Source organism: Salmo trutta, chromosome 33 (assembly GCF_901001165.1).
Source record: "Salmo trutta chromosome 33, fSalTru1.1, whole genome shotgun sequence".
Taxonomy (NCBI): Eukaryota; Metazoa; Chordata; class Actinopteri; order Salmoniformes; family Salmonidae; genus Salmo; species Salmo trutta.
In genome coordinates this window covers 12,829,461-12,844,703 of record NC_042989.1, presented here as the reverse complement: position 1 = coordinate 12,844,703, position 15,243 = coordinate 12,829,461, and the positions used below count along the sequence as shown (strand labels likewise).

Below are 15,243 nucleotides of genomic sequence, written 5' to 3'. Positions count from 1 at the left end.
AACTTTTTTTCTACGATTACAAATCGCTTTCTACGCCTGAGAACCTTTTGTATTTTTCTTGTCGTCAAATCCCTGCCAAAAGTCAGGTGACCTAAGCGCTTCCAAATATGGAGTGGCAGGTTTGCCATATCTGTCATGTTTGCGCATATCTCTCTTATGTGAACATCTTTATGGCAGTCATTTTACTTAAGGCCCGTGGAAGTGAACTGCTTATCTGCAGTTATAAAAAAATTCTAATGCAATATATCGATTTACAAATACAAATCAAAAGGTGTTTGTTTGTGGATAGTGATTTACATTTGTGGAAAGTGATTTACATTTGTGGAAAGTGATTCACATTTGTGGATTGGTATTTATTTGTACAGATCATGATACACAAATACAAAATGCATGCGGTGTGTTCACAATACATTTGGTATAATTCAGGCTGAATCACACGTGGGTATATGCTTCTGAAAACCAATGAAGAGATGAGAGAGGCTGGACTTGCAGCACGTTGAGCGTCACAAATAGAACCGATTTCTATTTTAGCGCCTGGCCACGCAGACCACCGAGCAGTGTGGGTGCAATGACTGAATAACATGTATGTATAAATGTATTTTGCAACGCTCGCACGCGACGTGTCCGGTCTGGTCAGCATGTTAGTCGCCAAAGTACCCAATTGTCTTACCTCAATAAAAGTATCACGTTAATAAGAAAATGACTAAAGTAAAAGTGAAAGTCACCCAGTAAAATACAACTTGACTAAAAGTCAAAGTATTTGGTTTTAAATATACTTAACGTACTTCAAGGGCTCAGACGGAGTGACGTCACCAATTGAATCGCTACTTGTGCGCACCACTAACTAGTTAGTCATTTCACACCGCTTACATAGGCTACATGTTTTTTTTTATGTCAGGTGGTCGCTGTCATCTCTGTAGTGTTCTTTCCAACTCCACTGAAGCAAAACAGGAAGGAGTATCATGGTCTTATTGTTTAGCCTAGTCTGAAAAACCATGGTGGCCAAGGTTTGACCTTTTGCACCTATACATCCCAAATGGCAACCTATAGGCTAGACCCTACATAGTGCACTACTTTTGTATTGAGCCCTAGCCTGGACAAAATTAGCTAGTGCATACTGGGAATTGAGTGTGATTTGGGAGTGTAACCTTTTACTTTATTACGGAAGTAGGAGCTGCTGTGACTCATTTTTATAACATGGAACTGAAGTCATTTTTACTGTAGGGACGAGGTAATGATGCGTTATACTGACAAACATGTGACTCCTCTGTAAGACTTCGATAACTTGTTATACCTCCTATAGGCTAATTGTAGCAAGAGTTACCTTGTCTTTTGTATTTCTGTTACACCAGTCGTGTTTGCACTCGTCTGCTATCGCAAGAGCGGCTCAACAACGATATGTCAACATGGGGACAACGGGTCCGAACATTCGTTACCGTGGAGCCGGTTATTTTTTTCTACATGACCAGCACGTTTATCGTGACGCCTGCTTATCAACAGCTGGTCATCGCAAAGGTACAGTGGGCCAACGATCTGCTCGCGGCATTATCAAACACGCCTGTTTACTTACACATGTTTGCTTATTAGGCTAGTCATTAAACTATCAGAACCATGGTTGCTATTTTCAGTATCATAGGCTAGACTCGATTTTTGTTGTTTATACATGTTCAACTAGACCAATGTTTCGACCAAAATTAGGTGAAACAGTCCTGTCCGTTCCAGTGACACATGAACAGTAAAACTCTAAATCAATCAACCTGGCGTTCAGATTCAAATAGTAGGCCTACCATTAGATATGATATCCTGAAATTCAGAGTAGAGTGTATACAATTTGGGCACAGTTTATTTATTTTATCACAATGGAACTCAAAGCAAATGTAAAGCACAGACATAGGACTGAACCGATATAGGCTACTGTATGCTTGTGGGTTACATAGCATACAGATGCAAATATCTGATTCTCACAGCTCCCTGCCTTTTTATTAATATACAGTCTACTCCCTCCTCTCTCTCCTACCTCTGCTGAACTCAATTCAATATCCATGTAAAGGTGAGGCAGAACATGCACATGCATATAATACAGTACAGAGTTCAACAGTCAAACAACATCTGGATGTACTGTACATAAAACTCTGTAGACAATGTGCCTCTTGCAGCGAGGGCCATAATTTCACTGTCATTTTTCTCTGTTTTTATGGTTTATATTATCCAGATTTATTTAATCATTTCAGACTGACATCTTATCTGTCTGTTTGGGCTCATTAATGCTGCAGCACTTTCCATGTTGCAATAGCATGCATAGCAGATGAAATGGTTCCCCAAGAGTAAGTTCAGCTCTGCAGGTTCGATTTTATCCAGTAAAATGTGAATGATGAATGTAGACAGGGAAGCAGAAGTATGATTTGAATGAAACGTGTTCTTGAGTCTGTGCAATGGGAACTGTGGGATCGACTAAGGTCATTTTACATGCCTCAACGCTGCGTAAGTCTTTTGAGCTGAAGCCTAGGCATTAGCTCTGGGAGTCATTATGAAATTATATTATGAAAAAGTGTATTATATCAATAGTTCCTAACATGAGTACCTAATAAGTTAGGGAACAATTCCTGTTTCCAGAAAAAATTGATTAAATAGATTCTCTATTGTGCATGCTTTCTCTTCCAGGACTAGGCTTAATCTTGATCTGGAAACCTTAAAGTGTCTGTTCCTCTGTCCAGGTGTGCTATGAGCTGTTTCAAGACTCTTATATCTGCAGCAGCCCGGAGCACCTCAAGGATGAGGAGGAGCTGATTGAGGGTCGTTCCTCCTACATCCTCTTGATCTACACATGTGTGACCAGCCTACTGTCCATCCTTCCAGCCATGCTGCTAGGCTCCTGGTCTGACCGCTCCAGCCGCAAGGCTGTCATGCTGCTCCCTTGCCTTATGTCTCTGGTCAGTGGTGGTGTGCTCATAGCAATGTCTCTACTGAAGGACATTAGTGTGTACTGGTCGCTAGCCGCCGCAGGGGTAACGGGCCTCTCTGGAGGATACGTCTCAGTGTTCCTTAGCTCGTTTAGTTACTTAGCAGATGTCACAGCCGGGATGGGGAGTAACCGTACTCTGCGTATGGCGGCGGCAGAGTCGATGATCTTCGTAGGAGGGACGGTGGGGTTCTTGTTAGTTGGTTTCTTGATACAAGAGTTTGGGCTGACCTCTGCATTTGTGGCATACTGCTCCTGCCATGTTCTCTCAGTGCTCTATATTCTGCTTTGGTTACGGGATCCTGAACGCTCAGTCCCACCTCCACCCTCAGGGGAAGATGGAGATGGAGACAGACTGCCATGTGAAGCTGGTGATACTGACACTGAACCATCATCCAACCTGTTGTGCCTGTCTGATGTCAAGAGGTCCTTCCAAGCCATGTTCAGGAGGAGGCCAGGACAGCAGAGGCAGAAACTCCACCTTCTTATAGTCTGCACATTCATCAACAACCTGGTAGCTGTAGGTGAGTAAACTCCATCTGTTGTTTGATCATTATTGTCTCAACACAGCTGTTCAACTGAGGGTTTTCAAATGAGCTGTTAATGCCATTGTTTTCCTATTTGAAACATACAGTATGATAGACCTTCACAGTAAAAGCAATACAGCATCTGTGCACTCAACAATGTTGAATGTGGTTAAAGAGCTCAGAATCCAGATCGGAGAGGTGATGCTTTCCCATTTAGTCTGTCGGCTCGCTGCTCCGCACGGTGCCACAGGGGCTCTCAGAATGCTCTGCTGCCTTTTGTTGGGCTGACTCTGAGGCAGGCAGCTGCATCGATTTGGAGGAGGTGTATTATGTTCGTAGTCTATGGGGATGTCTGAGTGTTGCTTATTGCCCTGAGAGTTTTCAATCGAGCTGCCATATTGTTTTCTTATTTGAAACATACATTATGGTAGGCCTTTAAGTATTAGCAGTACAGCATCTGTGCACTCACTGTCACCAGTGTTTACATTCCCTGTCTCATGTCATGTCATATTTTCTTTTGAATACTGGAATATGTAAGCCTACTTCCTGCATGTTAGATAATGTTTCTTAAACACCATTGAGTACCTCAATGCCAATGTATAGTTTGTCATCCATACATGAACACATGATTTTTGAATTCATGTACAGTTATGGTACACTTCATAATAAACCCAATCCATTTTTTAAATGGCCAAGGCTGTCAGTTATATAGTAATTCATACTTGGTTATGAATACATTACAAATGTACTTCAGAGCTCATGTCTATACATGCAAGAGGCCATGTGTTCAAGCAATGTCCTACGCGATAGAACCCTAAATAGTGAATAAAATGCCAGTATCTCAAATTTCTTATAGAATCATTCCTAGCAATTATTTTATGAAATGGAAAATGAGATATACCATTTCAGTGACAGTCTGTATTTACAGAAGTATGTGATTGCCCTGTACACCTACACGTAAAATTACCCATTTAAAGACGGTCATGAAAATCTATGGTTTACGTACAGTACCAGTCAAAAGTTTGGACACACCTACTCATTCCAGGGTTTTTCTTTATTTTTACTATTTTCTACATTGTAAGATAATAGTGAAGACATCAAAACTATGAAATAACACATGGAATTATATAGTAACCAAACAAGTGTTAAATAGATCAAAATATATTTGAGATTCTTCAAGTTGCCACTCTTTGTCTTGATGACAGCTTTGCACACTCATGACATTCTCTGAACCAGCTTCATGAGGTAGTCACCTGGAATGCATTTCAATTAACAGGTGTGCCTTGTTAAAAGTTAATTTACTTAATGCGTTTGAGCCAGTAAGTTGTGTTAAGGTAGGGGTGGTATACAGAAGATAGCCCTATTTGGTAAAAGACCTAGTCCATATTATGGCAAGAACAGCTCAAATAAGCAAAGTGAAATGACAGTCCATGATTACTTTAAGACATGAAGGTCAGTCAATCCGGGAACATTTCAAGAACTTTGAAAGTTTCTTTAAGTGCAGTCGCAAAAATCATCAAGCGCTATGATGAAACTGTCTCTCATGAGGACCGCCACAGGAAAGGAAGACCTAGAGTTACCTCTGCTGCAGAGGATAAGTTCATTAGAGTTACCAGCCTCAGAAATTGCAGCCCAAATAAATGCTTCAGAGTAAAAGCAACAGTAACATCTCAACATCAACCGTTCATAGGAGACTGCGTGAATCAGGCCTTCATGTTCGAATTGCTGCGAAGAAACCACAAAATGACACCAATAAGAAGACTTGCTTGTGCCAAGAAACATGAGCAATGGACATTAGACCGGTGGAAATCTCTCCTTTTGGTCTGATGAGTTCAAATTTGAGATTTTTGGTTCCAACAGCCGTGTCTTTGTGAGACGCAGAGTAGGTGAACGGATGATCTCTGCATGTGTAGTTCCTACCGTGAAGTATGGAGGAGGAAGTGTGATGTTGTGGGGGTGCTTTGCTGGTGACACTGTCTGTGATTTATTTAGAATTCAAGGCACATTTAACCAGCTGTCACGGATGTCTGAAGAATGGGACCAAAGCGCAGCGTGTGTATCGTTCCACATTTTATTATAACTGTGAAACTATGCAAGACATACTAATGAACAAAACAACAAACTGTGACGAAGAGGTGCAACATACACTTACTCAAAATAATCTCCCACAAAACCTAGTGGGAAAAACAACAACTTAAATATGATCCCCAATTAGAGACAAGGATGACCAGCTGCCTCTAACTGGAAATCACCCCCCCCCCCCCCCAAAAAAACATAGAAATACAAAAACTAGAACCCCACAGAAATACATAAACTAGACGACAACCCCAACATAGAAAAAATAAACTAGAACCAACATAGACAAAACCCTCTGTCATGCCCTGACCTACTCTACCATAGAAAAATAAAAGCTTTCTATGGTCAGGACGTGACTAATGGGTGTCTAATGTCAGTGGCGGTTCTGGTGCAGGACAAAGAACCTTCACATCCCGCGGATCCTCCTGCCTCTGAGGCGGTTCTGGTGCGGGACGAAGAACCCTCTCATCCTGCTTATCCACCAGCATAGGAGGTGGCTCCGGTTCGGGGCGTAGCCCCCGCTCCGCTAGCTGATCCCTCCGCTTTCGTGTCGCCGGACTGTGGATCATCGCTGGAGGCTCCGGACTGCAGGCCGTCTCAGGAGGCTTCGGACTGGGAACTGTCGCCGGATGCTCCGGAGGGAATGCGCACTGGAGGCCTGATGCGTGGGGCTGGCACAGGTGGTGCCAGACTGGTAACACGCACCTCAGGGCGAGTACGGGGAGCAGGAACAGGACACCCCGGACTAGGCAGGCGCACTTGAGGCCTGATGCATGGGGCTGGCACAGGTGGCGCCAGACTGGTAACACACACCTCAGGGCGAGTGCGTGGAGCAGGAACAGGACACACCGGACTGGAGAGACTCACTGAAGGCCTAGTGCGTGGAGCCGGGACAAGTGGCCCCAGACTGGTGACACACACTTCAGTGCGAGGAGCAGGAACAGGGCGTACTGGGCTGTGGAGGCGCACTGGAGGTCTGGAGCGTAGGGCTGGCACAATCCGTCCTGGCTGGATGCTCACTTTAGCCCGGCAAGTGCGAGGCGCTGGCATTGGAGACACCGTGCTTATCACCGCAAAACATGGTGCCTGACAGGTCACACGCTCCCCACGGTGAGTACGGAGAGTTGGCACAGGATGTACTGGGCTGTGAATGCGCACTGGAGACATGGTGCGTATAGCCGGCCTCATTTGTACCGGAACTTTAACACACTTCTTGGGATGAGTACGGGGAGCTGACTCAGGTGACATCTGACGGCTTACATACTCCTCAGGAAAAATGCCGTACATACTACGCCAAACCAAGAGCTCTCTCTCTCATCACCACCCTCCACTATCTCACAGTACTCTTCACTCAGTCTCTCCCAATATTACTCTTCGCTCTCAGAATCACCCCTCGGCTTCGCCGACCAACCCGTGTGCCCCCCCAAAAAATGTTCTTGGGGCTGCCTCTCGTGCTTCCGTCGTTGCCATGCTAGTTCCTCGTATCGTCGCTGCTTTAATCTCCTCCTTCGGACGGCGATACTCCCCGGCCTGCCTCCAGGGTCCTTTCCCGTCCAGGATTTCCTCCCATGTCCATTTGTCCTGACCACGCTGCTTGGTCCTTTGGTGGTGGGAGATTCTGTCACGGATGTCTGAAGAATGGGACCAAAGCGCAGCGTGTGTATCGTTCCACATTTTATTATAACTGTGAAACTATGCAAGACATACTAATGAACAAAACAACAAACTGTGACGAAGAGGTGCAACATACACTTACTCAAAATAATCTCCCACAAAACCTAGTGGGAAAAACAACAACTTAAATATGATCCCCAATTAGAGACAACAATGACCAGCTGCCTCTAATTGGAGATCATCCCAAAAAACAACATAGAAATACAAAAACTAGTAACCCACATATAGAAATACATAAACTAGACAAAACCCCAACATAGAAAAGAGAAACTAGAACCAACATAGACAGACCAACTAGACAAAACCCTCTGTCATGCCCTGACCTACTCTACCATAGAAAAATAAAAGCTTTCTATGGTCAGGACGTGACACCAGCATGGCTACCACAGAATTCTGTAGCGATACGCCATCACATCTGGTTTGCGCTTAATCCCACTATCATTTGTTTTTCAACAGGACAACGACCCAACACACTTCCAAGCTGTGTAAGGGCTATTTGACCAAGAAGGAGAGTGATGGAGTCCTGCATCAGATGACCTGGCCTCCACAATCACCCGACCTCAACCCAATTGAGATGGTTTGGGATGAGTTGGACCGCGGAGTGAAGGAACAGCAGCCAACAAGTGCTCAGCATATGTGGGAACTCCTTCAAGACTGTTGGAAAAGCATTCCATGTGAAGCTGGTTGAGAAAATACCAAGAGTGTGCAAAGCTGTCATCAAGGCAAAGGGTGGCTACTTTGAAGAATCTCAAATATAAAATATATTTTTATTTAACACTTTATTTTGGTTACTACATTATTCCATGTGTTCATAGTTCTGATGTCTTCACTATTATTTTACAATGTAGATAAATAGTAAAATAAAGAAAAACCCTTTGAATGAGTTGGCGTCCAAACTTATGACTGGTACTGTGTGTATATATAACCGACAAGTAATATTCCACCACAACAACTGCATTACAACTCTATATGAACCTTTCCTCTATATCTTAAACTCGCTCTAAACATTTATTACGTTGGCAATCATTCAGTGTGTGTGTGTGTGTGTGTGTGTGTGTGTGTGTGTGTTTCCTCCCTCCAGGAGAGCAGGCTATCTCCCTGCTCTATTTGATGTACGAGCCCAGGGAGTTCACAACTGAACTGTATGGCGTGTTTAAGTCAGTCCAGATGCTGCTGTTAGTAAGTGGCTCTGCTTCATCAGAAAGGTCATGATTGTGATATAGATGCATCAAAAGGCAAACATCAATTGATTTTCCCAGCAACTAAAGACTCAAATCACTGAGAAATGCATTGATAATTCTACTGTAAAAAGACAGTAATATGTAAAGATTTGGCTGATATGGTGCAACAGTTATTTAAGTCTGATCCACATAACTAGAGGTCCAGCTCTGTACTGTACATTTCAAGTGGAAGCTACATTTGTTTGCATTACCACTTGCAGCTATGGGTTTATTTGTTCAGCTGATTCAATCATAAAACTAAATCTAACTGAAAAAATGATGATCCTTTGGCTTTATATGGTCCTAGAGTACTGCCAATGGTCATTGCATAATGTTGTGAAAACATTTGCACATGACTCAGATCACATGATTACTGTTCCTCTGTCTGCGTACTGTGGTTAGTTACCCACGTGCGACTTTCCACACCAAGGTCCACAGGTCTCCACTTGACTGGCCATGGATTGGATGATGGTTAACGATATGCACTAGCTATGTCCCATGGCTCAGAGCAAGAGTGCATAGTACCATCCAGTCCCCACACATTTACAATGACACATTCTTACCGTTTCACCTTGTTTTAGAAATCCAAAAACACATAACAGCAAAACAGAAACAAAAATAGTTTAAATAAATATCGCTGAAACCACACAAAAAACATCCAAACAATGTACTTACCCAACAACTTTACCGATCTGAACCAATAGCAACCATAGTTTTTAATATGTAAACAGCAGTTACAAGTCAGATGCTGTATGTATTTCAAGGGACCCTTTGGGGGTGTGTGTGATTGTGTGTGTGTGTGTGTGTGTGGGGGGGGGGGGGGTACTTGAGTGTGTCTCTCTTCGTCCTTCATGATCTCATGAAGGAGTCTGGGTCGATGTCTTGCCTTGATGTGACACTTAAACAAAGACTGCTTGTTAAAGAGCTCAGAATCCAGATCGGAGAGGTGACGCTTTCCCATTTAGACTGTGTCGGCTCAACTGCTCCGCACGGTGCCACAGGGGCTCTCAGAAGGCTCTGCCGCCTTTTGTTGGGCTGACTCTGAGTCAGGCAGCCGCATCGATTTGGAGGAGGTGGTGTATTATGTCCGTAGTCTATGGGGGATGTCTGAGTGTTGCTTCTTGCCCTCTGCTACAAACATACTTTAATTACCAACAGATGAAAGACTTTAGAAGAGGGGAAACTACAGGGTTTGTTTTTAGCTCTCAGGATTCAAACAGGGAAAGTTGAAAAAATAAGGGAGAGCTAGGGGAGTTAGGAGAAAATGAGCAGCTTGTAGCCTCGGCTATAATAACACAGGTAATCCATCCCCAATATTCATGTTAGTTACATAATAGAATATCAAAAGGTTATGGAATTGTCAATAAAATATATTATTACTCCTCAGTAGGAAAAACCTTAGCAGGACTGGGAGGGCAGCAGGGGCGAGTTCACGGCTCCTCTAGCTTTTAATAATTGGCTTAAAGGTTGAGAATGAGATTGACTTGTAATTAGGGCAGAGCAGAGTTCCCTAAGAATGATTAAACACCACAAGCTCTAATGAGTTGATTGAAGTAAAAACATAAAGAGCTGACCTTCTCAGGGAAACGTTTATGCATTCCTATTATGTTTCCTAGTGTAGATTTGAGACTGCTGGTGAGGGAAGGGGGCGGAGGGGGGATGAGGACACTGGCAACTTGTCACCCTGAGCTGGACGGGATAATTAAATCAAATCTGTCAGCTTTTAGACAAAGAGGGCAAATGAGTCACATTACACACAGGCACTCTGACGGGCATAAACAGACGTGCGTGCGCACACACTCAGGCGTGAAGTGTATGCACACACACACATATATATATATATAGCCTACACACACAGGCTGGTACACACACGTACATAAATAATCCATGTTTGTTGTTTTGACACAATCTCTAAAGGTTAATTGATGCAGTGTTTTGGCTAACTAAGGAATGAGGTTCAAACATATAATGACTCGTTGTAGAACAAAAGCCAAACGGCAAACCTTCCCAAATTGTATTTTTAGGAGCGACCAGTAAATTGATTTCCCAACTGTAATTGCAGATTGTTAATTATTAGGAATAATAGACTCTGTATGATCCCATCACTCAATGTATCCAATTCATTCAACTTCCAATCAAGCATTAAACAATCATTAATATGCAATAAAAAGTAAAGAATGTGTAAAGGAATGTAATGTTTTGTCCTAGGGGTTTACCCTGCTGGGGATCTTCCCACTGCTTATGAGAGTGGTAGGAGAGATGACTCTGGCCAAAGTGAGTGTCCTCTTCAGGACAGCAGGCTTCGTTCTAATGGCCTTCTCCACTAACACATGGATGGTGTTTCTAGGTGAGGGGACCTATGCATGGATTGATGATGTACTGAACTAATATGAAATTCTGGGCCGCTATTCACAAAGGGTTTTAAGAATATGGATAGTTCAGCACTCCTACTCTGAGACAATATGAATAAAAGCCCTGAGGTTTTCTCAAATATAAAAGTTTTGGTGCCTTACCATCCTTCTGTAGAGTTACCGTCCTCCTGTAGAGTTACCCTCCTGCAGGCTTTTGCTCCAACCCTAATCTAACACACTTGATTATAGGAATCGGCTACCCACCAGGACCCTGATTGGCTGTATCAGGTGTATTACAGCAGGGTTGGAGTAAGCATGTAGATGCAGGGCCTCCCCCTCTGGGAGGAGGGTGGCCACCCCTGGTATAAAATAAAAATATTTGAAAGGTTTCACAATATGCAGAGACCTTCGTAACTGATGAGGTTAAGACTGCAACGTTACAGTACAGGCTGGATTGGATTTTAGCCAGGAGTTGTGATGATGTTGACACACTTCGACACTGCTGTGCTTTAATTAAAAAGAGACACAAATCCTTTTGTCTTGGAGTATGTAAAGTTGTCATTTTCCTGACGAGCTGCTTGAACACGGACACCTTTAGGATAACAGTGCATTGTGCTGGCCTAGTAGTCAGACAGGCCTTTGAGACCGAGGGAGATGGACAGGATGGGTATTGATATCCTTAATTAAATAAATAGTTGTGGAACTTGTTATTCTAATCGATGTGGAGGTGGACTAAAGCATTTTAGAGGGGAGATGAGTGGCGTGACCACACACACAGTTTTAAGCATTGTGTGAATAATCAGCTGTAACCTCACCAGATATCTGCATTCTGCTCTCTTCCTTTGCCTGGGATAATGAGGGTTAGCATGCTGGTACAGCTTCAGAGTCATCACCCCCATTTCCATAGCCAGGCAGGAGTTGGTTGGTCTGACTGCATGTTTTAAAGCTGCAATATGTAACTTTTTGGGGTTGCTTAAGTTTCGTTTTTGTGTCTTTTTACTTTCGGTTTTGTACATCAGCTTCTAACAGCTGAAAATAAACATTTTTGGTTATGGAAAATTAGGCAAACTATTTGAATTTTAGCAACCAGGAAATTACGGAGCCTTTTCTGCATAGTGCACCTTTAAGTAACAAACATAATAAGTATACACAGCACACTTACATGCGCATGCACACACACAAACAAAAACACACACACACACATTCTCATTTGTGATGATTAGGCTTTAAACTATGTTCTAATAAAGGAGAATGGAATGCCTTACCTCACTTCCCCTTTAACGAGCCTGAGCTTAATAACATCAACCTTATCTCATAGATAATGCAGCTTTTTGGCTAATATGTCTTTTTTAATGTAATTTTTGTCTTGTTCTGCTCTATCCTGTCTGTCCTCCTCGGTCCTGTTTGTCCTTCTGTCCCGTCTGTCCTCTTCTGGGATGTATGTCCACCTTTCCTGTCTGCCCTCATGTCATGTTTGCCCTCTTGACCTGTCTGCCCATTTGTCCTGTTCTCCTGTCTGTCCTCATTTTGTTCTGTCTGTCCTCCCCTGCCTTTTCCTGTCTCTCCCTTCCCCCCAGTGGCTGTGGTGTCTGCCCCTGCTGGCATCACTCAGGCTGTCATCCGCTCTCTGTCCTCCACCATCGTAGAGCCAGACGAACAAGGTGGGTCCTAAGCTCCATCACATTTGACTTATAAAGCCCTTTTTACATCAAGTGTTCACAAAGTGCCTCACAGTAACCTGACCTAGACCCCAAAGAGCAAGCGGAATCACAGTGGCAAGGAAAAACTCCATAGAAGGAAAGCAACCTAAAGGGGAAGAACCCTCGTACCATACATTACACTTAAACGTGACTGAAATGAAGAGACAGTTTAACACTGAACTTTTGACCCAGAATGTTCCCTGTTCCTCAAGTCCAACTCCTGAGAGAAAGATGCATGTTATTATATTTTGATGAATCTTGACATCCTCAGCATAGAGAAGGGCCAGCAGAGAATGGTTGGATGAACAAATGATGCACAGTAACATTTTGTCGTTCCTTTCTCTTATTCAGTCCCTTTTTTGAAACACAATACTATGTAGAATGTATACCTGCATTGAAAGATTGGTAACCTTTTTATTATTTCTCAAATCATTGCACCACTTGTAATGATACTGTTCTGGCAGGCAAAATAACATTGAATAGCAATCAAGGTTTTCAAGAGTTAAATAGCTACCTTGTCTAGATTCTTAGCTACTGAAATGCCCCTGTATAGTTATGTGAAATGCAAAGCCTGCTGTTGCATTTATGTACAACCTGTACAGTTTGTTCATGTAAGAAACAACATGTCTCTCTCTCTCTCAGATCAATAAGTATTCCATGTTGGAACCACTTAAGAATTCCCTCCCTCTGCACAATATTCATCTTATGTATCTCTAGTTGCTACTGTAAGCACAGTCACAACATCACAGAGCGATACTATATCATTCATGATGGCGCCGGAGGGTAGGGCTGCCATCTTATCGGCTCTCAACCAATCATGCTATTTTTTTCCCCCCGCGCTGTTCGTAGCTTGTTTTGTACATAATGTTGCTGCTATCATCTCTTATGACCGAAAAGAGCTTCTGGACATCAGAACCGGGATTATTCACCTCAAATTGGACGAGGAGTTCTTCTTCAATGAGTCTGACGCGAGGGATATACTGCAGACACGCGACCAGGCCACGATCCCCGTGATTCGCTGGAGAAGGAAACTGAGATTTTGAAGCAAAAGGTCAGGGTGCCTTGCGAGGATCAGCTGATGAGTGGCTAATTTGCCCTTGCCTTCCAGTCTGCTAGCTAACGTTCAATCGCTGGAAAATAAATGGGACGAACTGAAAGCATGTATATCCTACCAACGGGACATTAAAAACTGTAATATCTTATGTTTCACTGAGTCGTGGCTGAATGATGACATTAAGAAGATATAGCTGGCGGGTTATACACTCTATCGGCAAGACAGAAGAGCAGTCTCTGGTAAGACACGGGGAAGGGCCTACACATTTATGTAAACAACAGCTGGTGCACGATGTATAAGGAAGTCTCTAGGTTTTGCTAGCCTGAGGTAGAGTATCTCATGATAAGCAGTAGACCACACTATCTACCTAGAGTTTTCATCTGTATTTTTTGTAGCTGTCCACATACCACCACAAAACGAGACTGGCACTAAAACTGCACAAAATGAGCTGTATTCCGCCATAAGCAAACAGGAAAACACTCATCCAGAGGTGGCTCTCCTAGTAGCCGGTGACTTTAATGCAGGGAAACTTAAATCAGTTTTATCGAATTTCAATCAGCATGTTAAATGTGCAACCAGAGGGAAAAAAATTCTAGACCACATTTACTCCCCACACAGAGACGCGGACAAAGCTCTCCCTCGCCCTCCATTTGGCAAATCTGACCATAACTCTATCCTCATGATTCCTGCTTACAAGTAAAATTAAAGCAGGAAGCACCAGTGACTCGGTATATAAAAAAGTGGTCAGATGAGCAGATGCTAAACTACAGGACTGTTTTGCTAGCACAGACTGGAATATGTTCCAGGATTCTTCCGATAACATTGAGGAGTATACCACATCAGTCACTGTCTTTATCAATAAGTGCATCGAGAACGTCGTCCCCAGAGTGACTTTACGTACATACCCCAACCAGAAGCCATGGATTACAGGCAACATTCGCACTGAGCTAAAGGGTAGAGCTGCCACTTTCAAGGAGCGGGACTCTAACCCGGAAGCTTATAAGAAATCCTGCTATGTCTTCCAATGAACCATCAAACAGGCAAAGCATCAATAAAGGACTAAGAACGAATTGTACTACACCGGCTCCGATGCTTGTCGGATGTGGCAGGGCTCGCAAACTATTACAGACTACAAAGGGAAGCACAGCCGAGAGCTGCCCAGTGACACGAGCCTACCAGACGAGCTAAAGAACTTCTATGCTCGCTTCGAGGCATGTAACACTGAAACATGCACGAGAGCATCAGCTGTTCGAGATGACTGTGTGATCACGCTCTCTGCAGCCGATGTAAGTAAGACCTTTTAAACAGGTCAATATTCGAAAGGCCGCTGGGCCAGACAGATTACCAGGATGTGTACTCCGAGCATGCGCTGACCAACTGGCAAGTGTCTTCACTGACTTTTTCGAACTCTCCCTGTCTGAGTCTTTAATATCAACATGTTTCAAGAGGACCACCATAGTGCCTGTGCCCAAGAACACTAAGGTAACCTGCCTAAATGTCTACCGACCCATAGCACTCACGTCTGTAGCCATGAAATGCTTTGAAAGGTTGGTCATGGCTCACATCAACACCATTACCTCAGAAACCCTAGTCCAACTCCAATTTGCATACCAAACCAACAGATACACAGATGATGCAATCTCTATTACACTCCACATTGCCCTTTCCCACATGGACAAAAG

At 43.4% G+C, this 15,243-nt stretch overlaps 1 protein-coding gene across 3 annotated transcripts in view; it reads left to right on the top strand.

Annotated features, from left to right (window-relative positions):
- Positions 1-552: 552 nt before the first annotated feature.
- Positions 553-15,243, top strand: part of zgc:174356 (proton-coupled folate transporter) — a 50,830-nt gene continuing 36,139 nt past the window's right edge. Inside the window, exons 1-6 of one of the 3 annotated variants that reach the window (XM_029729832.1) lie at positions 864-1,231; positions 1,353-1,515; positions 2,715-3,483; positions 8,318-8,415; positions 10,665-10,803; positions 12,385-12,468. In XM_029729832.1, the coding sequence (XP_029585692.1) occupies positions 1,399-1,515; positions 2,715-3,483; positions 8,318-8,415; positions 10,665-10,803; positions 12,385-12,468 (1,207 nt within the window). In that variant the 5' untranslated portion in view covers positions 864-1,231; positions 1,353-1,398. Of the gene's footprint in view, positions 584-861; positions 1,516-2,714; positions 3,484-8,317; positions 8,416-10,664; positions 10,804-12,384; positions 12,469-15,243 lie in introns of those variants that run through there. The other 2 variants (XM_029729834.1, XM_029729833.1) reach the window with 2 other exon arrangements.